Source organism: Anopheles gambiae, chromosome 2 (genome assembly GCF_943734735.2).
Source record: "Anopheles gambiae chromosome 2, idAnoGambNW_F1_1, whole genome shotgun sequence".
NCBI lineage: Eukaryota > Metazoa > Arthropoda > Insecta > Diptera > Culicidae > Anopheles > Anopheles gambiae.
The window spans coordinates 114,575,834-114,602,483 of record NC_064601.1 but is presented as its reverse complement, the minus strand read 5'-3'; the positions used below and the strand labels follow the sequence as shown (position 1 = coordinate 114,602,483).

Sequence of the window (26,650 nt, the reverse complement as noted above, 5' to 3'; positions counted from 1 at the left end):
GAAATACATTTCACCAGCGAATCAATGGTCCGTGTTACGATGCCGTTGCCGGGGCGAAACAGGTGCAAACTCCCTTGCAGTAGCTAGGAAGTAGGTACGAATTGTTCCGGACGTATGATATTAATGGAAAATCAACTTCCAGAACCTTCCGCAAAGGTTACGTGCCTCCCTTGTAGCCGCCTTGTTGCAACCTAACTAAGGTAGTTCTAGCTGCCCCAAAGTCCTGACCATCTGGCTAAAGTACCTTTACACACATACAAAAGACGGAAGAAGAAAAAAGCGAGAGCCGTACTGAGCGGGACCGGGGGAGAGGCTCATTTCCGAGTTTTCTCAAGCAAAGGGGAGATGACACCCTGGGTCTATTTCCGTTAGATGTATCTTCCTCGAATCAATTCGAATCGAATTGCCACTACTGATGGCGTCAATTTCCACGAATTCGATTTCATTCCTGTCTAAGTCGTCCCTGCATGCCCCCCCCCTCCCCCCTTTTGCCCATTGCTCTCCAGCGTCAATTGAAGAACCATCGTTTGATGAGTGAAGAAATGTATTCCTTCCTCAACGACACACACTTGCCCGCGCCGTTCGGCACATTCGACAGGGCGGTGACTATTGGAGTTTCATTTCCTATCACAAGGGTTCAGAGTTGCACAGGGAGAAAGGGGGGGGGGGGGGGGGGGGGGTGAGAAAGGCTCTAATCAATCTGCACATTCGATCCGATTACCACCGCATGAAGCGATGCCGGAAAGCTTCTTACCCATTCTTACCGGCATCACCGCTCGGCTCTTCGTCTTGTGGGGCCGCTTTACACTTCGAATTTCGAATTCCCCTGAGCTAAGCTTCTTTTGAAGGTACGAAGCGTCGAGGGCGGGAGTGGGCAATGGTTTCGTAGCGTCGCCGCCTCCAGAAAAGGATCGAAAGACTGCCAAGTAAAGGGTGCAGGGCGAAACGGAGCAGGAAACGACCCGGAGAAGAGAATTTTAATTTAAATTAGTTAACGGACTAGCAGCGTCCGACAATGAAATATTCAGTGCAGTGCAGCATACGCTTCGAAATCTAGGCAAAAGGTTCAGTGGGTTTTCGTTTCTTTCCGTCTTCCCTTTCAGGCGGGAGGAATCGATCGATCGAACTTTTTCGACTCGACTCTCAAACAGGATCACCACGTGCACAGAATTCCCAGGCTCTCAAGGCTCTGAAGGGGGGTTTTGGGCGTGTTCCGGAGCAAAGGGAAATGAAAGAATTAAACATACCCTCGCCCGAAAGGTTCATTACATACGTATGGCTCTCGAAGGATTGATTTTAGCCGTAGAAATGAAGAAGGATGTGCGCTATCTTCTGGCACCTACTTTTTAACAAAGCTCCTCCCATTCTTCTTCCTAGTCTTCTTCTTACTCAGATTTCCTGGAAGGCATCTCCTTCATCACATTCATTCGGCAGAATGCACAATGAATGGGCCAACGGAGCATTGAGACGCAACGAGTTGATCGGCCAGCTTGTGGAAGATGAACGCTTCTCGCTAACAAGAAGAATCTAAATCAATCCTTCTCGCCAAACGGACGACTACGGTCCATTGAGCTGATGGAGTTTTGGTTTGGAGTTGTCGATAATCTTTTACCTTGACCAATGACCCCCGCCCCCACATAATGGGAAGAAATCGGTTCTTTATCACTAAGTTAAGCTCCGGGTCCATTTCTCGAAATGGACCATAATAAATTTCAATTCGATCGAGTCCGGCTAGAGGAAGGATGAGTTTCGTCTGATGGATCTACCTGTACGAGTTGCGTGTGTGTCTGTGTATGTTACCATAGCCTTGACGACTTCAATTAGATTGGGCAAATCAACTCCACACATGTCAACGACTCGAGGCGAGGTGAGAATCATCAGCAGCGGAAGGTGTACCAGGATATAAATAATCAAGCAACAGGAATCAATGACAAGGTGCAGGTGGTAGGGATGGAGTGAGGGCATTCGGAATGTCTCGTTTTGCTCGTTATCGATGTCGATAACGAGACGCCATTTGCTTACTTACCGTCCGGGCGCACTCGTACTGGAGGTGAGGTCAGCTTGAGCGTTGATGACAGGGCCTGTGAATCCAGGGGCCCACTAAAGACATAATCATACGTTCCTTCCTGACTCAATGTTGACACTGAGGTTCGGAGTGCGTCCATCAGTGCGTTGTTGTTGTTTATCCAGTTGTCCAGTGTTGGGCATAGGCAGGATAAAGGAACAAGCAAATAAAGCTTTCATTAGTATGATTATCTGCCGTTGCTGTGGTGCTGTGGTACACAACGATTACTTACATGCCAGTGAAACATATTGATTAACAGGGTGTGCAAATAAAGCAAAACGAACGGAAATCACTGAAATAACACACCACCAAACTCAACGCGCACATAATAAACAAAGAACGCTGAAAGGTGACAAAACCCGTTCATGCATAACGAAAGAGGCTGACTAAAGGTGGCCAAGTGTGTCTAAGCAACAGCAACATAAAAATCAACATTTCAAGCAAACGAGAACTAAAGGCTGAGAAGATGCAACGAACACCAATAACGTTTGATCAATCAGATTAGGCGTACATGGGATGGCGGCAAACGCACCTGGATACACGCACAGTGGTTGCAGCACTTGGGTTGATCTTAATGGTGGTGGTAATGGTGGCAGTTGAGGCTCGGGGCCGTTCGAAATGGAAGACGGAGGAGAGATCATCGAAGGGTCGCCGTTTGTCGCCATAACATGGAGACGGCCGGCTATGTGTGTGTGTGGGGGTTTTTTTACGACGACGAGCCCCAAGATTTTGTGGTCGAATTAACCGAGGAGTCGTTCGTGTATGGTAACGAGGATGTAGTTATCACACGTTTGACGACCAATGGTTAGTAGCGTAGAAAGAAAAGAGAGAGAAAGAACAAGCAAGAAAAGGTTAGTGGTTAGTGGGCAGTGTTGTCAACGGACAGAAAACCGGTACTCATTTATTTTTATAACACTACACATGTTATGACACTGTCGTTCCTTTATGTAAAACCATTATTGGCGTCCGGCACAGACGACCTAGGACCTAGGCCGCTGTTTAATAATCCAATTCCACCGCAACGACCAGCCTTTTACCTTTCGATCGGTGAGAACCCATATTTCCGTGTGATCATAACCTTTCGCTACTTCAATCAACGGACAGAGAAATGAAGTGATACGAAACCGCACAAATCCTTCCTGCCCGCAACACACATTGTTGTTCGGTAAATACAAAAGTTACAGCACCATCGATAGTACGTAATTCCCTCCACAGCGCAGCCGACGAAGCAATAAACAAACGAAATGTCTTCTAGGCCCAACTCAAGGCCCAACCGACCGAAGGAAGCGCTCGAGAGTGGCCGACTTTTATCACAATTGGACTTAGTTCCGCCTGTCCCTGTCCCTGTCCGGCCACTTCCGAGTATCATCCGGAGACAATCTGGTGTTGCGTTGGAGGTTTCTTTTTCCTTTCCTTTGTTTCAGTAGTTGTGCGATTGTCGTCTCTCTTTTTTGCGCTCACTTCGCTCACTGTCCGAAGAGCCCCCAACAAACCAAAGTTTCCATCCAATTGAACGTCACAACACGCCACACAGCCGAGCCATAGTTACGCCCCTGCTAATATGCTGCAACTTCCTGTTCCTGTTTCCCTTTTCCTTCCGGCGATCCGGTTGCTGCTTGGCACACTCGGCACACGAATTGAAGGATTGGTACCACCGCAAGCTACTCACATTTTGATGAAGTCACGTGAAGCGCCATGTCATGCCAAAGACACAACGGTATCAAGGTTGAAAATGGAAGCAAAGGGAAGAGGAAGGGGGGCTGTAAGTAAAGGTACACGGATATCAGCCCACAGGCACGACCACTGCCACGTTCAGTACACAGACTGTTTGCTACTAAGGCGCAAGGTTTGCATACCTTTGGTAACGTACCCGCCCAGCCGAACGTCTTGCTTGGGCGGAGGCTCGGGCACGATGTCCCCGTTCCAATGGCACCGACGAAGAAGTGCACACACTCTTCTTGCCACCGTCCCCGACGGCTCGTCTCTGTGACCATGTGTATGCAAATAATGCCTCTCCCTGAGACCGAAACTTCCTGCCCGTGTCTCGGTGCCCCGGTGGTGGTGGTCGTGTGAGCATTAGTTCCTTCAGGTGGATGAATTCTGTTGCCATACGTGATACTTGGGCAGCAGTTCGTTCGTTCTTCTTCATCATCTCCCGAGTGTATGAGGGCCATTCAGATGGTCTGCACAGACACACATACCCCATTGACCAAGCATTCCAGCAGCGGCCTCCGGAATGGAAAACGTGAATAAGTAAATATGCACGATCTAAATAATATTTCACGGCTGGTTGCTTCAAAACACAGAGAGCCGTGAGAGGGTTTGATGGGGTTGGAGTAGACAGTGTGCAGGCACACATACACACACACACACATACACATACAGTCATATCCTCAGTACTGCTCGATTACATCGGAGTTTGCTGCCTCCCTTTGGTGAGTGCGCTTCTTACCGGCGGTGTTTGGTAGAGTTTGCGTCTAGAAGGGCACCGTAAGCAAGGAAAGAGGACGTATGAAAGAGCTCCCCACTACACACACACTGTCCCAATCACACCAAGACCGACCCGAATCCCGGTTGGCGCAAGATGTAGAGCTCGTTAGGTACGAAACGGATGATGGGCATCCCAGCGGGGAATTGGAGCTCAGTTGCAAGTCAGCAGATCAGTGGCAGCCACCACCAGCAGTAGAAAGACACACCGGCGGAGAGCAGGAAACGTAGGATGTTTTTCCACCGACCGGCTGGCCCCCTTCCCACCTACCCCAAACTGAAAGTATTGCGCTCCAGCTTCCCTTTTGTGTCGAATCAGTAGTTTATGAAATTATGGTTTCTGCGATAATCTTTGAACCGGATGTGGCAGACTCCACCACCAGCACACACACACAAGCACACACCACAAAACTACTACACCCCGTTTTGCGTCAGCTTCTAGCTCCTGCTCTCTGGCAGCTACACCAAGCAGCGGAATGGAACAGGGGCCTTATAAACGAGCACCACAATATGGCTACTTTCGGGGTAGCTCCATCGCTCCAGCGATTGGATTGGCAGAGGCCTTTGGGAGAGGGAATGATGCTGTACCGACGGCATCGAAAGGAATTAGTTTACCGGAAGATTGTGCGAAGCTCGGTACGATTTCGACGCGGCTGAGTGAACCGTTGATTCATGCGTGATCTGCCAAGAAGATGATGATGCCGATGAGCATGACGGTGAGAACGAAGGAGACGCGTAGGCCAACAGAGGCCACCGGGGAACAAACGGGCGGAAAATCAATTGTTGTGAACGAACGAGCCGAGGCGTGTAAGATGCGCAATCTCGGCTAATGGCCAGTCTAAAGGTCAGCCTGTCATCGGGTACGGGTACGGCCATCCTAACTCCACGAATTGCTCGCTGGAGGTTAGGAGATTGTAATAATTGCAAATGATCGACAGGTTGGGTGAGAACGCAGGAGAAAGGGGACAGTATAATCGAAATTGCGCCGTTAGACGATGATACTCCGCTTGCATTGTGCGGACGTCAATCTGGACAATTGGCGGGATATAATTATTGTTAGCATAAGCGTCAGGGGGGGGGGAGGCAAATGTTACTAATTCCGACGCCGGAATGATATGCAATATTCTCGTCCGCTACAATGTAAGCCCGAAATTGGTTGAGAGCGGATGCGGAATAATTCCTTACACAGGCATACAGGCATTTGTGTTGATTGAATTCAGCTGAAAGCACTTTTGGGAATAGTTTTCGTTAACTAACTACTAATAGATTAGCCAATTGAAGATATTGCAGCAAACTTTCAGCTATTAAGATATATTTTTAAGTATAAGATATATTTTTAACTCATTTTTGTGTCTCGCAGATTGCCTACTTTTAGGCTGAAGTCTTGTTCTAGGGGTAACTGCTTTCACAATCCCAAAACGCCCATATTTATGCAAAATGTGCAACAAAATTGCTTTAATTGAGTATTGTTGCTGTTTAGCAGAAACTATAGCTCTAGTTTGATGTAAAAAATCGTTGGAAATGATACAAACCTACAAAATTACAGCATGATGCATCATACCTTCAAATCAAATTAAAAACAGCCCTGTCAAAATGGAAAACAGAACAGAACCGCTGCTAAGTAAGGCGTTTCGTGCGAGCCCTTGCAAAAGTTCAAAGAAATGAACCTAATTGTACCCGTTACTGTTGTATATTGATCCAAAAGCGGCCCTTCGGCATTCCAATTTCTGCCCACCCACCTCGTCCGATTGTGCATTCCAATTGTGAAAGCAACAATTCCTTTCGCACGCAAAGAATGTTACAACGAACCATCGGTAGCGTTCCATTGCTCGGGGTGTGTGTGTGTATGTCTGCGTTAGGGACAAACGAACGATATTTGCCATTTCCGGCCAGCAAGCTCGACCACTCACCAGCCCGCACGCTCTGTGGTTAGACGAGTTAAGCTTCGGAACTTTCGGGAAACCATTCCCCGCACACAAGAGTTACATATGTGTGGGTGTGTGCGTGGGGCTATTATTTGCAATTATTCTCAGACCTGTCAGGTGTGTTGCTAGCTGGCTGGCTAGTACCATTCAGGGCACCATATAAGCCCAATGATGCAATGCGTCCGCCTCCTTTTTTGCGTACCTGTACTACATTCCCGGGAGGCGGCCACTTTTTACTGCGAACCCTGAGGAGGAGGGGATTGAGGCCGGTCAAACAATCACAGTCAGAAACGCACACTAAATGCCACTTTCAATTGCGTTTTACAAGCCAATCGTGTGGCCGGTAAGAGGGCAGCACCAGGCCCAGCAAGAATGCAGCAATCGGGAAACGTTTCAAAGACATTCATTTGAATTGTTTTGTGAAAATTACACCCTTGCAAGGAGAAGTGTGGTGGTGAGAAGGGACAAATAAGGAGAAATTGGGTGAAGGAGGTAACGTTATGGGTGTTATTTTTCCTTTCTGCTTTTCGAGCGATAGCAAACCCTTTTTCTTTGGCCACTTTTCGAAAAACAAAGCAATAAAATGCGTGCTTGCAAAGGGACAACAAGAAAGGAAGCGAGTGCGCAGGAAGAGAAGGAATTCGGGTTCGTTTGTTGTGAAATTGAGTTCACACACACACACACACTCATATCTCTCACCCATTCGCTGAGGTTGAAGGACGCAGTGGAAGAAAATGTAAATTAATCTAAACCAACCAACACGCAAACCATGACCATTCCCTTCGCATTCCACGTTGGCGATGGCGCGTTGCACACACACACATCCCGGCCCATGGCTAAAGAAAACTCATAAAGACTCAATCATCCATCAAGCGGAGTCCGGAGGGCGTGACATGTTGGTCCAACTAGCCCAACGTGAAAGTAATCAGCTTCATCAGCTCGCCCGGGCCGGGGTTGTGCGGCGTTTCGAGCACACAAACAACCCCTTCCCGGTTTAAACTCCCTGCTGACGGTCGAAACCCGGGTTTTGAGACTTCTATCCTTCGTCGGTCGGCCAGCTTGTCAGCTTTCGCTTCATGCCATCGGTCCATTTGGCAGACGGCAATCGATAATTTATGAGCCAAATCTAGGTTAACTTTTGTTTTCCACGAAAACTCATTTAAAACTCCTTCTCGCTTCCCATCCCATTTGGTAGCTTCCCCCTTTTCCAGCTTCTTGCTACTGCCTGCCCCGTATGTAGCGCGTTTGTTTGTGCGCCTTTCCGAAGGGAAGTGGGACTCCCTTACCCTTTCTCTGTCACCCGCGTTGCCCCCTAAATGGAAGGACAATTGTGGCAAATTGTCGTCGCCGGAACACATGTGGCAACAAAAACCGGGACGTTGCAGCGTTTCGATTGCTCGGCAAATGGCCCACGGGGTGGTTATTTTTTCAAAGGAGCGTCTGTTTACAATCTGTACGGTATAGGTACATCTGGGGGGCAGGTCGCTGGAAATCGCTTCCTCAGCCGCCACATTGTGAGACGTGGGGCAGGTCGCCATCATAAATCGGCCCCGAGTTTTTAAAGCCCCGCTGGAGGAATTTATTCTTGTGTTGCCAAATAATAACACATAAATAAAGACTGCCCCAGGACCGGACGCGCCACCATCACCGCTTCTTTTTAGAGGCGGCTTCGGCCAACGAGTTTGCGAACCCATTATGGCATGTATTTTGCCAATGTGGGCCGTTTGCCTCACTCATCCTCCTGTGTGACGAACGAAAGTCCGGCACGGAAACCGTCAATGGAGGACAGAGCCTGAGACACTTCAGGCAGAAAAAAGGGAGGGAAACCACAACAAAAAATACATCCAAAATGTCATAAATATTATGGCTGCCGATGTTGGAAACCTCTAGAATGGACACACACACAAATACAGCTGCTTGCGGACGCTTGAGGAAGATGAAAAGGATCACTTCCCCTTCCATCCATGGGGTTGGAGGGGAGGAGTTTGGCGACGTTTGAGAAATATGTTTCCCGGACATTCATGGCATAACCTTGTGGAAATGATACCCCGTCAGCAAAAGGACGGTTGGCACAGGGCAGGCAGCCCACCCCAGTGGCCTGTGAAAATGTGAACTTCTCCGAGGCCAACTCGGCTCGGAAACCATCGCAACGCAAGCCAACCCGAGTGTGCGAGTGTGATCAGAGAGCATTCCGGATGTGCACAATAAAACATACATACATTTATAACGACCCTTCAGAAAGCCATTAAGGACATTAAATGGAAATAAACTCTTGGACACCTCATAAATCACGACCACCGGGCCACAGTAATGAACGGGGCCACAAACTCGGAGCAATCCGACCGTCCTGCTCGCTCTCCGCTTCCCCCCCGCGTTGGGTTGTACACCGCCGGCCAGGGCGTCGCTATTTTCGGCAGGCAAATAATATACCATTCGAATGCACCCAACACAGCCCGGCCTGCTGCAAGAGGGCTGCCCGGGAGGAATGGATGCTTTTGAGATGAGACTGAAATGGTTGCTGTGCTCAAACTAATGATCCTTTCAGAGTTTGGTCTGCCTGCAGCACGAGGCAAAGGGGGTGGGAAATCCGGACCGTGGTATTCGAGTTATGAGTTTCTCTCCTGCCCGGAATGTCCGGTGTATCTCTGGGAGTGCCATGGGAGTTCAAGATGGATGCATTTGAAGCAGCTTTCGGTACAGTTTTCGGTGGCCGGTTGAGAAGCGCTTCAAATGCACTTAAAAATTGTCATGATACAATGGTGGGGATAAAGCGATTCATTGGACGCAGCGGTTGAAATGGTGCTTGGAAAATGGTGCTCAATCCTTTTGTGAGCTGGTGTCGAACTCGGAAGGATGAGCTTTGGAGTTTTCAGCAGCGAAATAAGCTGCTAAGAAGGGGTTTCTAACACTATATTGCGGTTTAAGATATGTCATGAATGAACGTAATTTTCCAAGATTCAAGGTCCAGAAATACAAATTCTAGAAAATTTCAATAAATAAATCAACAACTCAATCCCTGCAGAAGTAGTCCCTTTATCCCTGTATCTCTCGTCTGTACATAGCATACCTTCAGGGGCATATGTGCTTTCGACAGTGTCTTTCAGTAGCTGTATAAGTAGGCTTTTCCTATATAAAGCATACCGTCAGGGGCACAAGAGCTTATGGTAATGTCTTTCAACGAGCCTTTCAATAATTTAAATTAAATTGAAGCGTGAAACAACACAACATTACCAAGATTTTCGATTGCTGACAGGTTGTTTGTCAGTATCAATCACTAAATCCCGCCCAAGAGAAGGGTTTAAGTGAGTGCGTACCGATCGAAAGGGGAAACAAACCCACATTTCTCGCATTGAATCGCCTCACTTTACATGGCAAAAGCGGTTCGAAGATATTAACTGTTCACCCATTGTTTCATTCCTTCCACAACGAGACGGACGAGACAAAAAACTTCTTACCATTGAATCTTCTTTTCTACGCCCAATTGTCCATTTTCCGGCAGATTTTTGGTCTGTTTGGCTCTTCCTGCAGACCTTTGGAACATAAATTATGTATTGTGCAGCGGGCAAAGTGCGTGTGAGTGTGTGTAAGTAGCGTAGTATCGGTCAGAAAGCAGATGCAGAACCGAAACAAACCCCGAGAGCGCGTCAAACTGATAAAGTGATAAATGATTCATAAATTTAGTCTTCGCACAGCTCGACCGACCGTACCTCGGGTTCGGCGTTCGGGGTTGGGGGGGGGGTGAAAACTTTTCCGGAAAGCTCGTTTCAAGTACCATTGAAGTTGTCGGTGCGTAGGCCTTGCCCGGTTTTCCCTGGGAGTGGGAGTAGTCGGGGCTGCTTATTTGTGACCATTTACCAGAGCTGCCTGGGCCGTTCGCTTGTGCACCGAACAAAGAGGTCAATATGTTGCAAACAATGGTACACACTGGGGGATGGGGAGGCGAAAACACCACCGTTTCGCAGAAGGTTAACAACAGCTTGCACCACCTTTCTGATTGATAGCGTGGGAATCCTCACACCATCATCGGCCGTGTCCGACCTCCCGTGTGTGTATGTATGTGACCTTTTGCGGTGGTGTGGCTAGCGCGCACGTTGTGCGTTACTGTGTCGATGATTGATAGCACCTGATTGGAAACGCGCCCTGAACGAACCGGGCCTGAGTAAGGACCAACCCCCTCCGGTACTTGCCCGAAACGGATAAAAGGTAATCATTCACTCACGTTCCCATTATGGAGGCCGCCAGCCCATAGTAAGACTTGTCCCTGCGGTTGTTGTTGTTGTTGTTGTGGTCGGTAACTAAAAGGGGGAAAAACTCCAAAAGGTCCTTCTGTTCCTGACGCCAGGTAAAAGTGGGAGAGCTCATTTTCTCACCTACGCCCCCGAGACTTGGATGTGTAGGGGGAGGAAAAAATGAATGCCAACAATGGAACCGAGGCACTCACCCCACTGCACGATGCGTGTAATGGTGAACGAGAACGTGCGTGTGTGTGTGTGTTTGTGTTGAGTCGGTTCGCGTGTCGAGTGACAGTCAAATTAACGAACGTCGGATGTGTGTGTCTATCGATACGATTATTATTTGTGATCGTTCCTGTCCGGTCCGGAGCGGCATCATTTATCAAATTCCAATATTGAACACAGGCCCGACCGACATTCCCATACACGGGCGCACGCAAGTGGACCTCCCCCTTGCTCCTCCCTCCCTTATGCGAATGGGTTTGGGAAATGACAAGAAATCACTCAATTACCCTTCTCGCAGGACACGTGCGTACTGCGGGCACCGGGCGAACAATAAAGCCCCGCCAAAATAAATGATCTACACCCATGGAGGGGTTTGATTGAAAGGTGTGTGCGTGTGTGTGTGTGTGTGACGAGGTGATAGTGGAAAGTATCACTTGCGCCTACACTGCGGGTACTTCTTTCAACGCGTAGCACTTCAAATGGGAGGTGATGGGTGATCACGATAGTGGCACCGGAAGAGCAAAGCAGCAAGGACCTGTCAGTATAAATGATCGCTTTATCAAAGGTGTTGTGTGTATGGCGAGGTTTCCGGATGCGATTGTTGATGACAGTTTCGTGTGACGTGGTTTTTTGTTGCTGTTGTTGTTTGACGTAGTGGAAGATTAAGCAAGGATAACCCGAGTCGAAGATAAATGATGGTTTTTGTGAAGAGTTAAGGATTTGGTTGGAGGAGAATGGATGTTTTATGTTGCAAAAGTATAATATGCTCCAATGATGAACCTTAAGAAAAACGAGCAGAAAGTACCATCAGATGAAGAATGTACGTCCAAACAAAGAGTTTAGAACAATTCTTGAAATTGGATGAAACAAAGGATCAAGTCCTATAACAACATTCTTCATTTATTAAAATAGCTCTTTGTGTAGCTTCTTCAGCCCAATCATCACTTTCCCTTCATTAAATTCACCCTTCCAACAGCAATCGAAACGCACACGAGGCAGCTTAAAGCATCTCCCAACAGCTAACTCCATCAATCCCAACTAACTCAACGGCCAGTTAGTGCTTCACGGTCCATAGAGCAGTGCTCCCTGGGAACCGACAGGCAGTTCCTCTTCCACCGGCTTTTGAGACCACCGGTTCCAGGCGACCAACGTTCCAGTGGAATCACACAGTCACATCCTTTTTTCCATCGACAAACATGCACACACACACACCCAGACAGGAGAGATCGTACTACTTCTTTGGAGATCGATCCCAGGTGGCTGCTGCTACTTCTCCACCGACAGCAGCGCCGGATTGCGCGCGTTGAGGTGGAAAATGAGATTTTGAATTTTTCAACAGTCGCTAGTAGAGTGCTACCTGCTGCCGTCGTCGTCCAGATCCACCAGCAAAACCCGTGCCCGCGTGAGGAGCTAGTTTTACTTGCTCTACCCCATCATCGTGGGTTCCGTCGTAGAGTGAGTGAGGGCTCCGTTTATCACGTCGCATCGAAATCGCCAGCTGTGTGCGAGTGTGTGGGATGAATGATAAGCGAACGTAATAGATAATAGTGATGGAATGTAGCATGGATATTAGTTGGACTATTCCAACCATTCTCAGAACAATATTTTATATACCAAAAATGTACTTATTCATCTTCCCCGATAAGTACTCCCATTCCTTGCACTTATCAACGCGCTTATCAACTTCATATTGACATCCTCATATTCCCACAGGAAGTCACCACCTTCCCATCGCATGAAGTGGTAAGGTTTTTATAGCTTTATGAATTATTTGCCAGTATTTTGTTTACGACCCGTCGGACCCAATCCTCTAACCTCATCACACAGACGGTCGCGCAGCCCTTTTGATTCTCATTTGGGGCGCTTGGTATGGTGCGATCCCTTCATTACACCGAGCAGAGCGTACACCAAAAAGGGTTTTAGTCCTGCCCTTCGCTCTCTTGCTCCCCCTGTTGCAGCAATCCCATCTGTTCCCAAGCTGGCGCGCAAAGTAGCATCAACAGCAATCGTCACAACCGCATCGGACTGACTTCTAGCAACACGGGGTCGAGGGAAAGAGCTCCAAAAAGGAACACACAGCACACACACCCACACAACCCAGCGAGCAGTCCTGTTCGGGTGATGAAAACGTGACGGAAGCGTGGCCACAGCAGCACAGCAACTCCGGGCGAATGTTGGGGAATGAATAATTTAGTTTTAAAACAGTTGTCAACAAGGGCTTAAATATTGGATGATGAAAATTTCGAGTACCTTTCCGGGGGAGGGAGCCTTGCTCGCGGCCGGGTGATGATGTGTTTTTGCGGACCAATGGAACGATGCAGGCCTTCAACAGTTTCCCCCAGTTTAGTGCTAGAGAGCGCGAACGTTTCGAATGTAGCGATGAAATCCGCTTTTCCCGGTGGCGAAATGATGTGTAAAATGGTCAAATCCGGCCGTTATTTTTTCCCCTCCAGGATTAGGTGTACAATTTCTTTGCCAATATATCAGCACAGCGAGCAAACTCGTATCGGATTGTTTGTTTCAAGCCCTCCCCCGAAAAACACTACAAAACAAGGGAACAAAGCGGCAGCATTTGAATCGTATTCACGGCCCAACTCACAAAGCTGTGCATTTAAAATGGGAACTCGTGTGCAAACTCCGCTTACAAAAAGCTATCGAAAAAAGGTGCACGAATGCACGATTTTGGTGTTAAAATATTCAACTCGGAATCGGAATCGGCCACTCCACTTGCCGAGAATCAAACAAAACAAAAGCTCTCGCTTTTTGCCGAAAGCCGAAAGTATTGAAAGTACATTGTAATGGAACAACCGGAGTGGTTGGTGCAATTTTTGCCGATCTATAATGTTTGCTAAACGTGCAGTTCGTTTGTTTAGCGTTCCGCGAAAAAAAAAATCGAACACCCACTCAAACAAATACTCATTCACCGTGTGTAAAGCGTCTTTTTTTTAACTTCAAAGCTGAAAGGAGGCGTGGGAGAGGGAGTACATGATGGAATAAAATTGCACAACTACCAGGCGCAACAAGATATAATGACATCGTTTCGACATCATTCGCATCAAGTGAAACAAAATAAAAGCACCAATCCGAACAGACAAAAAAAAACAAACAAACACGCATCCAATTCTACCAACACATCGATACGGAAGGGTGTAAAGGGATGGAAAACACCGACCGTTTGTTCGCCATCAGCCCGCACATAAATGGGTGGAAAATGCGACATTGGAATTGAAAAGTATCTCCAGCACAACAATAAACGCGACGCAGATAGCGATCGTTAGACGTTGTGCGAACAACCGGGTGGTGTTGGTGGTGGTGGTTTGTGAGCACGCCATTGAGATGTGCTAGTTAAAATTGAACATTGCTTTTCCGCTTGCGTGTGTGTGTGTTTCTTTTCCTTCCATTTCGACTCTTGTTGTATTTTGTTGTTTTTTTTCTGAGTAAAAACAACCGAATTGTGAAATGTGTAAATTGAAAAACGAGATGTGAAATTGCAGCCGAACGCTTTTCGGGAAGCAAACATCCAATGTTCTCTTTTCCAAGCACAAAACACACACACGCACACACAAAACGGGTTTCAGTGTGAGCAGTGCGAGAAGAAGGTGATAAAATGAAGCGGATGTAATTGGGTATTGCCAACTTTACAACCCAACTATCAATTTCACTTCACTCCATTTTCACACTCGCTCCCCCTGTCCGCGTGATGTGGTGTCTCAGTGCCCGTAAGTGTGCGGAAATGTTGGCTGCCGGCGAACCCTTCTTACGAATGTAAATGCAATCGTTTGAAACGAGAAAACATGTACTTGGCAGAAGCATGAACGGAAGTAATAACAGAAGCTCTGCCACACATACGCACGCTGTTTTATGATCACGCTAGGGTAATGTCGGTAGCATTAGATGTGGCCCGAAAAAGGATGGCGAGTGAATCGAAACGTATGTTCTCTTACTTTTGTACGATTGAAACGATTGTGCTTATTTCATGGAGTGTAACTTTAGACAAGGCCCTATAAAGCATTGTAGGAGATAGCTTTAAACAGGGTTTGGTTCATTGGATATTTGTTCTCATGAGAAGCATGTTGAGACAAGCAATTTTTTTAATGTAAACGTTCATAACTGCAGTCTTACGAGCGTTACGTAATTCTTGGATGATCCCCATATACTCCAGATTTTAAATACAGTGGAGCGCCGCTTATCCGGGCTCATTGGGACTCGAACTTGCCCGGATAATTGAATAACACGGATAATGAGTCAAATGATACATAATCGCAAATTATTGATTTTTTTTTAATTTATCTAGTGTTTTGATAAAAAATACCCAGTTCTTATTACCTTTATGTTTTTCCAATAAGAATATTTCAAATTAGCCATGAATTAGCGTGTTTTTGTAATGCCATTGAGCTTTAAAAAGCGTTTTTTTTTTGTTCAAATATCCTCCTCAAAACGCATTGTCACCTTTGTATTGAACTGTCATTCTTCAACAGCACGGATAAACGGACAGCCGGATAAAAGGTAACCGGATAAACGGCGCTCCACTGTATTTTTACCAATACCAACGATCAAGACACGAAAAAGATGTTTTGAACGTCATAAAGATACAAGTCACGAAAGGATCTTACTGACAAAGGAATGCTGTTACCAATGCACGCATCTCACACAGCATCTCGATGAGTGTGTAGCTTCTGTTCTGATTTGATGTGTGTGATGCATTGTTCCTCCCTTCAACAAACTATTCCAATACCTGTCGACTTTCGCCATCAACGTTACAATACACTTTTATAGCTCCTAAAAGCAAAAATCCAACTGACAGACCGCGAAATGCATTGCTGGTGAGCAAGCGGAGCGCAGAAAAAGCAACATAATTTATCCACTAGATGGCCTTCACACACACACACACAATGTTGCACCGAAACCCATCATCGAAAAAAATCGTGATCCGTGGCTCCGCTATTTTGCTACATCGTATTCGATTTTATTATCCGAGACAGCTCCGGACAGCAGCAGTTTCGTGATGACGCGCAGTTAGCAAGGACGTTCGCTCGAACCCGCCCCATGGGAGACTGGCTGGCTACGACATAAGGGGCAAGGAGGGGCGAATGGGGTGGTAAATTGGAAAAACTGGGTCCCACAAGCAGCACAACCCTCCTTACTCCTCCCGAGCCGTCAGTGTACTTTGTCCAACCGCGGTTGATGAGGGAATTCGGAAGTGCACAGTATCCAGTGCCGGTCCATCACCAACGGTTGCCAACCAAAGTTCGATTTATTTGGCTCCGATTGAGCCGGGCCGAAAGCTCCCGGGAAATTAGGATGCGGGAGAGGGCGGCTTCGGGACGCTTTTGTGACCATTTGCTGTGCCTTTTTTTCCTTGTGTTAAAAGGGGTAAGCCCAGGGAGGACAAAAAGAAGCAAGCAACATTCAGCAACTGCAAACTGAAAACTGTTTCCAAACGGTTGCTTCTTGTCTTACGCTTTCAAGCTCTGTAGCTGTCGTTTAGACATACACACACACACACACACACACACACACACACACACACACACACACACACACACACACACACACACACACACACACGCTAAGAGCCACATCATCGGTGGTCGGTGCCCACCTCAGAATCAAGGCATTTTTTCTTCTTCTTCTGTAAGCTTCAGCGCTTCTCGGTGTCTCGGATTGAAAACCGAAGCATTTCGTTCGCAAATGCGGAAGTCGTCGTTATGTATTCTCCAAGGAGTGTCGGCGAGTATACTAAGGACTGTATCCCTCCTGCTTGGATCGGGGTGCGGCAATGGACCGGGGCAAGTGGAAGGTGAACCCTACCGGGAACGGGGTTGACGTTGGAAAATTGAAATCGACTGCCGTCCCGACTGCTGCCTGTCGAACTTGATTACACTTCCGAAATGGCGTACCGAACGGCGCAGCAGGAGCAGTGAGACGATCTTTTACGGTCTAGCGTCTTACAGGTCTAAAGCTCCCGCTCCCGGTGCACAATAAAATTGATAAGATATGTTAGACTGTCACGGTTTTATTGACACTCTCACATGCACCCAAACCATCTTGCAAAGTGCGCTGAAACGGGGGAGGGCCATAGAACTGGCGTCGGGACGTCGGTGCGGTTCCCGAAACTTTGCAAAACTCACCCCGAACAATGGAAAGCTACAAACAAAACTCACGATGGTAGAGATAAATAATTTAATGAACGCTTTCACTCGCTAGCTCGCTCGCACGCACAACTTCCGGTAAGCCCGTCACTGCCGGATGAAACCGGATGAGCAAGATTTAATTATGATAAGTGACAGGTTCTGACGATGGCAGCGCTTTGTTTGGCATGCCCAAATGGGGGCTCTTATCGCGCCTTTCCTATCGCGCCGTCTTACACGCGTTCAATCTTCACGATCAGCACACGTTCTTACGTTCTGACGGATGGACGGACGCACGGACGGAGTTGTACTTTAAATGCTAACTCGATTAGCCGTCCCACAGACAGGGTGAATTGAATAATTATTAAAGTCGGTTTTTTGACGTATGAAAGCTATTCTCCAGATTGACCGACAGTTAAAGGTTCGTTGATCTGTGTGGGCAGGTGGGGGGTGAGAGTTGCAGGATGTCATTAAATGAAATTGAATTCAACTCGAGCACCACCTTGATTCAATTACACTTCATGTCGCTCTAATGAGTCTTTGCGACTGCTTGAGCAGTAATAGAGTTTGAGGGGGAGAGGGGCTCTTTTTTCGAGCAGTCTTCCTTAGGGCTGTAAATTAATACACGACACTTGAAGTGAAGGAAACCGAAAAGCCACTCACATATTAAATATTCATGTGCCGTGAAGCCCGTGTATCTTTTCTCATTTCGTTACCAACCACCAAACAATGTTAAAGTACCGCACTCACAGCACACAATCAACGAACCGTGGCCTGTAAAGAGCGTGCTTCAGATTCCCGGTCGTACACAACAAGCGACAAACCCTGACCTGGGGTGAGCAAAGCGGCACGAACCAAATGCCACAAGCAGGCACACACTGCCCCGAAAATCCGGACTGGCGCAGCTCATTGAGATATATTAGCAATTCAAAACAAAGTATCCGCAACGAAAGTGCGATTGAACCTCGCCAAACGAGCTGACCACACTCGTTGGCGGTGTGCGGCTCTCTCTCTCTCTCTGTCTCGTGTGGTTGATGCGGCAACACTTGGAGGAAAGAGGTGCAACACTCCCTAATATAATGATTGAGAAAAATTAGTCTCAACCGAGCAATTCATAAGGCGGTACGAGAATGTGCAGCACACCGGACACCAAAGCAGCTTTGATCCCCGCAATTTGGTTAGAAGTGCCCTTCAATCCCTTGCCTTTTCTTTTTCGCTCTCTCTCTCTCTCCCCGGGGGAGATTGTTGAGGGGCAAACGAGGGGTGAAACAAAATCACACAGGACAATTCTAAACCGACAAACGACCGACTCCAGACATTAAGCCTCACCGGGCGAATGGGAGAGGGGAAAAGAAAGAAATATACCAAACAATCCGATGATTAATTCGTCCCCTAAGTACAGTTTAAGTCGGTAATTATGTGCTAATGTAGGTTTTCCACCGTTCTGCTCAGCTGCATGCACACATGCTCTCCTAGCAGCAGCGTAGTTGTGTTGAGCGGGAAGGGAAAACTCGATCCAGTTCACTTCTCTCCCTCACAGTGCTCGCAGTGTGTCCCTGACCTCTGCCCGCAAAACAATGGCGGTAGCGATGAATTTAGATTAGTGAGCGAAATGAGCAAGCAAACCGGCCCCAAAACACGGCCCCTTGTGCTCGAGAACGGAACTTTTCGGACCCATACCTCGTTCCCGGCATAGGATGAGGGTAATAAAAGGACAACACCTACTGGGAGCCTTTCTGTGAGCGAGTGGGGCAGGGAGAGGTATTTCAATGCGATGCGCGCACACATTTTGAATGAAAAGCAAAAATAAATAATGCAACCTTCTCCGAGAGCTCCGGTCCGAAGTTTCGGGGCTCATTTCGGGGCAATAGGGCTCGTTTCCGGCTTAATACCTGTATGTATGTGTGTGTGTCTGCGCGTGTGTGCCTTTTTGTTGTCGTTTGTCACCGAAGGACTATGTGTTTTTTTGGCCACTTTTTGGGGAAGGTTTATCGAGCAGCCGGAAAGTTCGAAGCAGGAAAGAAAAATAACCCAACCTTCCCGGGGTTGGGCCAAACACAAACAGGCACAAAACGTCCACCAAACGGCCCCTGGAGCGGCAGAGGATCGATAAGACGGTGGACCGAAAGTTGTTTGTCGTGGCATCGAGTGAGATATGCCATCTGCATGTGTGTGTGTGTGTGCGGTCTGAGAGGAAGAGTGGCTCATAATCCTCTTCAGGTAAGTGCCTGCCGCTTCCGAAAATGGATGGCATTATTTTCGTGTTGCTGTTGCTGCTGCTGTTATGCTGCTATGTGCCAAAAACCTCTTTCGCTCGTAGTTCTTAAGGGCTGCATCGCGGGATACAAAGACTTATCGTGCTCGGAACGGCGAAGCCTTGAGCAAGTTGTTTCACAAGGCTAAAGCAGCAGTTACGCTTTATTAACAGCTTTGATGGTGCTGTTAAAATGTGCCGTGAATTCGCAGTGAGACGGAGGAGGAAGGAGGGGGGGGGGGTTGGGAGGGATCGGGGTTAGTGAATTAATTATCGAACACAAAATGCCTGTTCGAGAGCAGGTAGGTTTATCTCTTTATCGATCGGCCCATCAGGTGAAACGCCTGCAGGTAGGCTAAGCCTAAGCGCTGCGGCCACGGTAGGCTGTTTTGTGGTACAAATTGCATACTTTCGGGCGTTTTAGCACAAGCATAAAGTTGTTAACGGGCATGTTGTGCATATTTTGCTCGTTATGGTTCTGTTTAAAGTTTTAACACTATTCAACGGCAAGTCAAGGCAAATATAATCATCACAAAGTTTAATCTACAGCAATTCCAACAGTATCGATCGAATTTGGGGGACAAAAACGAGCTGATCTCGTTTTTAACATTATACTTAGAGACAAAAGTTGATTCCTAACATCATTCCCGAAAGGAATGGAAAGAACCTTTCGGCGAACCAATCTTTTGGCAAGCCGAATCGATTACATTGTACCCGTTTTTTACCCTTTCCGAAAAGCTCAGTAAAGTAGAGTGTAATCCTTTCCAGCTGGCAGCTTTTACCCCTTTGAAAACACACAAAAAGAATCCTCGTTCCCACCGAAGCTTGTGCGACGTTGCAAAAGTTGCGAAAACGCCACAAAAAAAAACAAAAGCACCAGAAAGACTAAACCAAACAAAACAACCCAACAAAATTACAATCTCGCAAATGAAATTTGCACCCCAAAAAGAACGTGAAACACGAGGATTTGATCACGGCCAGCCGTGACAGATACAAGAGGAATTGGCAACAAAACAATTTCCCACCGTGCCGATGGCAGCGGCAGGACACACGCCGGGCTAAGAACTGTTTCAAAGCAAAAGATACTACAGTCACCGGTGAGGGAGCGGGAGGTTAAAAACAACCAAACAAACTGCAACGAAAAACATCATCTGCAAAATGTAACCCCAAAAAGGGACCCCGCAGCGCACGTTTCACTGCCGTCGGTGCGCGCTCATTGGGAAGTCCAACGAAACGCCACACAGCACAAACAAACGATGGAAGGCAAAGAGAAGTACACAGCACAGAGGGGAGAAGAACAAGAAAGAAAGAAAAAAAAACGCAGACAGACCTACACGGTAACCGCTCAAATTCCAACATCTACTTTAGATGATAGAGCCTGACCGTGCACCAGCGAACGATAGAGATACGGGCTATATCTGCGCCCCGCCCTGCCCCCGAGAACGAACAGCCAACACAGCGAAAGCAGCGTGGTAAAACAACGGACGCGCAACAGCAACAGCAGCAAAAAACACATCAAACCCGAACCCGAAACATTGGCCAACATTAGCTGGCGCATCGTACTCACCAGTCCAGGCTGGCCAATGATCGAAGCGCGGAAAGCAAGAGGGAGAAGGAGGTGGATGAGAAGGAAAATGTCCTGGTTGTAAAAACGAAGACAGACTGGACCGATATGCCGGGAGAATGTTACGGCCCGTAAACGAGGCCGAGAGGGGACCGAGAGTCGCTCCTTGCTAATGTCCTTTTTCCAAAACCGTTCCAAGCTACGTTGGCTTGTGCTCGAACAGCAGCGAAGCAAGGAAGGTGCAAGGAGAGCGTGGCGTGGCCTCTATTGTGCCTGTGCATGATGGCACGATTTTCCAACAGGACGAGTATGGCGTGCCCTGCGTTGCAAACTGGCGAGGTTAGCCCGAAAAAAGCGACACTGGCACAAAAAGAACACTACAACGCAGAACGCCCGAAAATGCCATCTAGACGAAGACGGGGAGCGTTGATGGAGGTGAGATGCAGTGAGTAAATCCCTGGCAGTAAATCCAGGTCAGAGCACGCCGCCGCTGCCCGTTTTTCGGTCTCCATAATGCTTTCGAACGACACAGGAACACACACATATATATACGAGCGATGTGGAATGCGTTTTGCGACTGTTCGACCCGTTCGACACACAGCACACTGTTCCACGTGCACATGCGTCCGCAACAATGGTCCTTCGAGGCGGAACGGAGGCTCCAATGGAGGCGCCTGGTCGCTCGATCGACTAAAGCGGAAAGATAAACCCCAAAAATCCTACACCAATGGATGTCGTACGCAGTGCGATCCCCCGCACTTTCTGTCCTCAAGCATTGGATCCGATTTTTCCATCGTTGGGTGGGTGTGAAGCGTAAACAGTGCTACACAACAGTCAGGCTGTCCGGGGTTCCGGGGATTTACGAGCGAACAGCAAAAGGAGGAACAACGCAAGGTACCGCACGGTCGGTTTGATAAACGGCATTGTCTCTTGCAATGCGACAGTTTGTAGCCACTGCATCCGCTTTGGGTCGGGTTGGTTGGGAAGGAAGCCCAGGATGCGCGTTTATACGCCAACCCAGAGACGGAGGACCCTTTTTCTGAATCCCTTCCTCCGCACCACCTTCGACTGTAATGAGGAAAGTGGCCACCACCACGATGGCCACCGGGTCCTCTGTTGCGGTGTTGTTTACACTTCGCTGCTCCTTTCAATCTTCACAAATCACGAATTGTGGCCGACACACTGTTGGCGAACGGCGTGTCAAATTGTTTTAGGGGAGGAGTACGTACTCCTCACACTGACACTGACAAGCCATTTTATCCTCGGTCATCCACGGGCTTTTGAGGGTTTGTCACGGCTGTGCTCTTTTTTGTTTTATTACCCGTGGTTGTTCGTGGTCGTCCTAATCTTAATCGTCCGGTTTTACAATCCCGGCCCCGGGAACCGCTCCACCCCGACCAAGTGCACGCTGAAGCTGAATCGTTCCGATCCGATAAGAAGCTTTTTCGGGGACGTTGGGATGGTGCATGCAAAACAGGGCATGATGCTTGAGAGCCCCTTGACCCACGGCACGGTCGGCTGATTTGCACACAAATTTGCTGCCACGAAAATGCAACGGCCCGGGCCGGGTTGGATGACATTTTGTAAATTCAAATTACGACCAAACGAACGAGGGTGCAGTGGATCGCGGCCGGGATGAGAGAAGAGGCGACACTAACCAGCGTTGATGATAAACATGCTCGTAACTTGTGGCCGACGACGTCAACCGTTGGAGGAGACTTTCATCTTTGCTGGTTGTGGTTGACTGGGAAGCTTCTTTCTGACAGGATTTTGAAAGGACACAGTGGTTTAGGGCTTGTTTTAAAGCGCTGTACAAGTATAATGAAATGTTTTAAATTACAATGTTTATAGCTGGTAGTGGATAACTAGTAGACTAGTAGTAAGACACTCTAAAAGCCACGAAGAAACTGCACAATACCACATTCGTAGAGAAAACTGCTCCACAAGGTGGCATCAGCGCTGCTTGTCTGTTCGGTTATGAACTCCTGTCTCCATCTGTATAAAAGAATAATTTTGAACGCTTCCCTTCGATCTCCCCACTCTTACCTTAATTGTCAGTCCAGCCATTTCGGGCATCCACTAGTAGGTTGAAATTTTGTTTCCGCGCACGTTCGGAAATGCTACTGCTGCCGGCTACTGCTGCTACAACGATGGGTTCTTGCTTCCTTCAACTTCAATGTACAACCTTCCGATGTTGCCTTGCTGGAGAAACTCGCTGTTTAGACACTTTAATATCTTCAAACGAACAAACAAACACGCACACACTCACTCACACAGCACAGCAAAACACTTTTCGAAGCGGTTCATTCCATTCGCCAACACTTTGTTTTCCGTTTTCGGGGCGTCCTTTGCTTTACTCGCGCGAATCGTTTCTACACGCACACACACTTTGCAACCACCGAGACCGAATCAATTATATTAGAGGACACAAAGAGAGGATTTTCGCACCGAAACACCTTAAATCGCGCCGTGGGATAAGGGAAATATGGGACAAAGGGAAATGTCCTTTGTTTTCTAATTTTTCACACCCACCACGTCATGTCACGAAACACGCGCAAGCACTGGGATGATTTTGCTCGGGGTAAGCACACTCCTAACACTAAACTGTATCTTTACCACCCGCCGCTTCGTCCGCCCTTCGCACTTTATGCTACAGTGTTTATGCTACAGCTCAACCTAATCGTACACTTTTCACCATTTTACACATTTTTTCATTAAACTTTCAATCCACTTGCTCACATCAAAGTGAAGCGATTGCTACGCTCACACCTGGAAAAGGAAAGAGGTTGTAAAGTATTGAACATCAAGAGGTAAAAGAAACATCAACAAAGGATATTTAACGTCGTCGTTACATGATAAAAAGGAGTGACTGTCGGCAAACAAATGGGGATAAACCGAACGACAAAAGAGCACCCGATAATGCTCGAAAAGTGCAAACGTCATTGCTTGAGCACCACTGTCAGCTCCGCCGATTGTTCCACTTGGACCGACGACCACACAACCACACACCGCCTGTCACACTGTCACACCGACTGTGAAAAGCGTTCCCACTTTGGTCAGCCACGCCACGCCACGCCGAGTGACAAGTGGAAAAACTATTTATCACTCCGATCCGGCACCTTCAGCATTCTCCTTTCCCCCCGTTGTTCTGCTGCGTTAAAGTTTTATTTCAACTGTTTGCACTTTTCAATCCTCCTTCGTCAGTTATAGTGTACCACGCTCGTGCACTGACTCGTTTGATCATTGTTACATTGTCCCTGCGAATGCTGCCACTCCCTGCGGGTGTAGATCGCCCTCTTCGTCTCCTTTCTTTTAAGGACGTATTTTTGTCCCAGCACAACAGGGCCTTCTCCACGAGAGACACACGAACAGGCGAACGATAAAAGGAACATCAAATTCTCTGCCCGATCTTGTCCCACTCTCCGACGACTCTCTTCTTAACAGGCTGCCTTGACTGACCGACGATAGCAAATCTACCATGGCGAAAGCAATGCACACCGACACAAACAGACACACACACACACACAGAGCTTGCTCGCGATCGATGCCATTCATTTCCGTCCGTTTCGAAAAGGGTCGTCCCCGCAGCTGTCAGTTTGCAGCGCTGGCAGCACTTCCGGCCAGCAACCGGACAATGCCGATTCCAGGGAGTTTGATCTTTTTACTGCCGTCCACACTGGTACCCGAGCGCTGTCTGTGTCTCGGTGTGTGTGTGTGTGTATGTGTCAGTGTGCTTCGAGTTAACAGCATCATCCCCCGGAGGGCGCGCGCACAGGACACGGACGAACGTCAGACGACGAATCGTATCACCGTTATCGGAGCCTTATCTTCTTATCGTTCGAGCGGAATGGGTTGAAAATGGAAAATCCTTCCGGCCAAAAGCGTTTTCCCCACTGTCCCTCTCTCTCGCGCTCTCTTTCTCTCCTGGCCTGGCCGTTTGCGTTGCGTTGTGTGTTATTGTTTCGTATTTTATTATCCTCCCGCCGCCATTCGGTTGCTGTCTTCGTTTCGCTGCAGCTTTGGGATAAAGTTTCTTATCCCAACTCTCTCCCTCTCTCCCTCTCATTCTCATTTTCCCTCAGGATGCCTGCAGAGCTGGTCTACAGACCACCCAAAAGGTTCAGGTTCGTTTGTTTGAAGTGTTTTCTTATGTCGCTTTTGTTGCCGTGTGCTCGGGAAGCACAATCACTGCGCCAAGATTGTGTCGTGACCGGTTCGTGGGGGAGAGAGGAGGGCGAGGCAAAATAAATAGTTTTTACTCCCCAATCCCCAGCAACGGGTCTGTCAGGCCAATTGTCGGATTGAATTGTACGAAGAAGGATTTTGTGCTCTCCTGCAACGGAATGTTGTCGTCCTTAAGTACGTTTAATCATGTCTCGCGATCACGAGGCGAAATCCCTTTCCCAGCAGTCTTGGCGGTGGATTGATTTCTGTGAAAGAGAGAGAGTAAGAGAGTGGAAAACCGAAAGAAGATTGTTAGTAAATATACGGTACAATATAGTCGGCTTCGCTTCCTCGGAACGCTATCTGCACTATCTTAGATGAAGCGATTTTACAAGGAAAGCAGCGAATTAATATACCATCGCACAAGCAGGGGAGAAACGATAATGGAGTGGCTCACTTCCCGTTTGATGTTAAATGCTCACTTTGAGTGATATTTCCGCTGCCGACAATGGCATTGGGCGCACAATCGAGCCACTTAGATGGGACGGAGAGCGAAAACAATGGCACGATTGGAAATTGGATTGCAAAATAATGATCGATGCATAAATGCAATTACACTGATGGAATCTGAGCATCCATTCTCATAGGGCCAAGCCAGACCAAGATAAGGATAAAACTGTTTGATAGATGATAGCTACTGCTGCAACGAAGATGTCTCTATTGAAAGAAATAAAGCAATGCAAATTGATGCTTCTATGATTTGCAATACTTCATGCGGAAAATATCTTGCAATTATTTAAAATTAAAGTAATTGTACAGTACTGCGCATTGGATGCTTTACCTTTGCTTTATTTTATGCTGCGGATTGTCTAACTTCAGGCGTTTTGCACACCATCGCTAAGTAAATGAAATTGTCTAGAAGGCTGTAATCCGCATGACCGAGTGCTTTCGATTAATAACTCCATCGCATTACACCGTAAGTACACAATTACACTTTACTCAACAATTTCACCAACTTTACCCACTGGAAAGCCATTCAAGAATGAAAATCACTTTCCTAACTACACTTTTGCAAGCATCCCGATGCCAGATTGTACCCCCGGAAGGGGAGTGAGAGAGGTCAAGCAGAACCGGACTCATCAGGCTGCCCCCGGAAATCATTCGGAAGGTAAAATGGTGAAAAGCGAGTTTGGAATGCTTCCAACGGCTTTCAACGACCCGGTCCGCGTGGCCACTGGATGCTGTTAAAATAGCATTGCTTAAATTATTCGCTATCAGCTATGACCGCACACCTCCCCCCCTTTCCGCGCCCCTCATACACAGTGTCAAAAGTTGCACTGTCCATGGTCTATGGACTGGACGGTGTTGCTATATTATGCTGTGCTGTGTGGGGCCCACATTGCAAAGCCCTCGAAACAAGATAATTCACCCCGAAAAATCCAACGATCCACCCGGATGCGCCCGGACGATCCAGGAGGCAGGTGGAAGGGGGAGTGGAGTCTTTCCGAGAAGCGAGAGAAATATTTCTGCGCGCTGTGTAAATTGTGCATCGCACTGTTAATGATAAGTTATTTATGGACGGTATTTGCACTGGAGTTGTTTT

The 26,650-nt window shown here is 47.7% G+C and overlaps 1 protein-coding gene across 37 annotated transcripts in view; it reads right to left on the bottom strand.

The window, feature by feature from the left end:
* LOC1269835 (glucose transporter type 1) overlaps nt 1-26,650 on the bottom strand; it is a 172,006-nt gene that overhangs the window by 56,737 nt on the left and 88,619 nt on the right. For 27 of the 37 annotated variants that reach the window (XR_009764505.1, XR_009764507.1, XR_009764504.1 and 24 more), the window contains 3 exons: nt 22,930-23,652; nt 2,577-2,747; nt 2,027-2,143 (listed from right to left, as the gene is read on the bottom strand). Coding sequence is in view for 33 of the 37 variants with exons in the window: in XM_061640627.1 (XP_061496611.1) it covers nt 2,027-2,143; nt 2,577-2,730 (271 nt within the window). In the remaining 4 variants the exon portion in view is untranslated. Of the gene's footprint in view, nt 1-2,026; nt 2,144-2,576; nt 2,748-22,929; nt 23,653-25,246; nt 25,307-26,650 lie in introns of those variants that run through there. The other 10 variants (XM_061640657.1, XM_061640659.1, XM_061640660.1 and 7 more) reach the window with 3 other exon arrangements.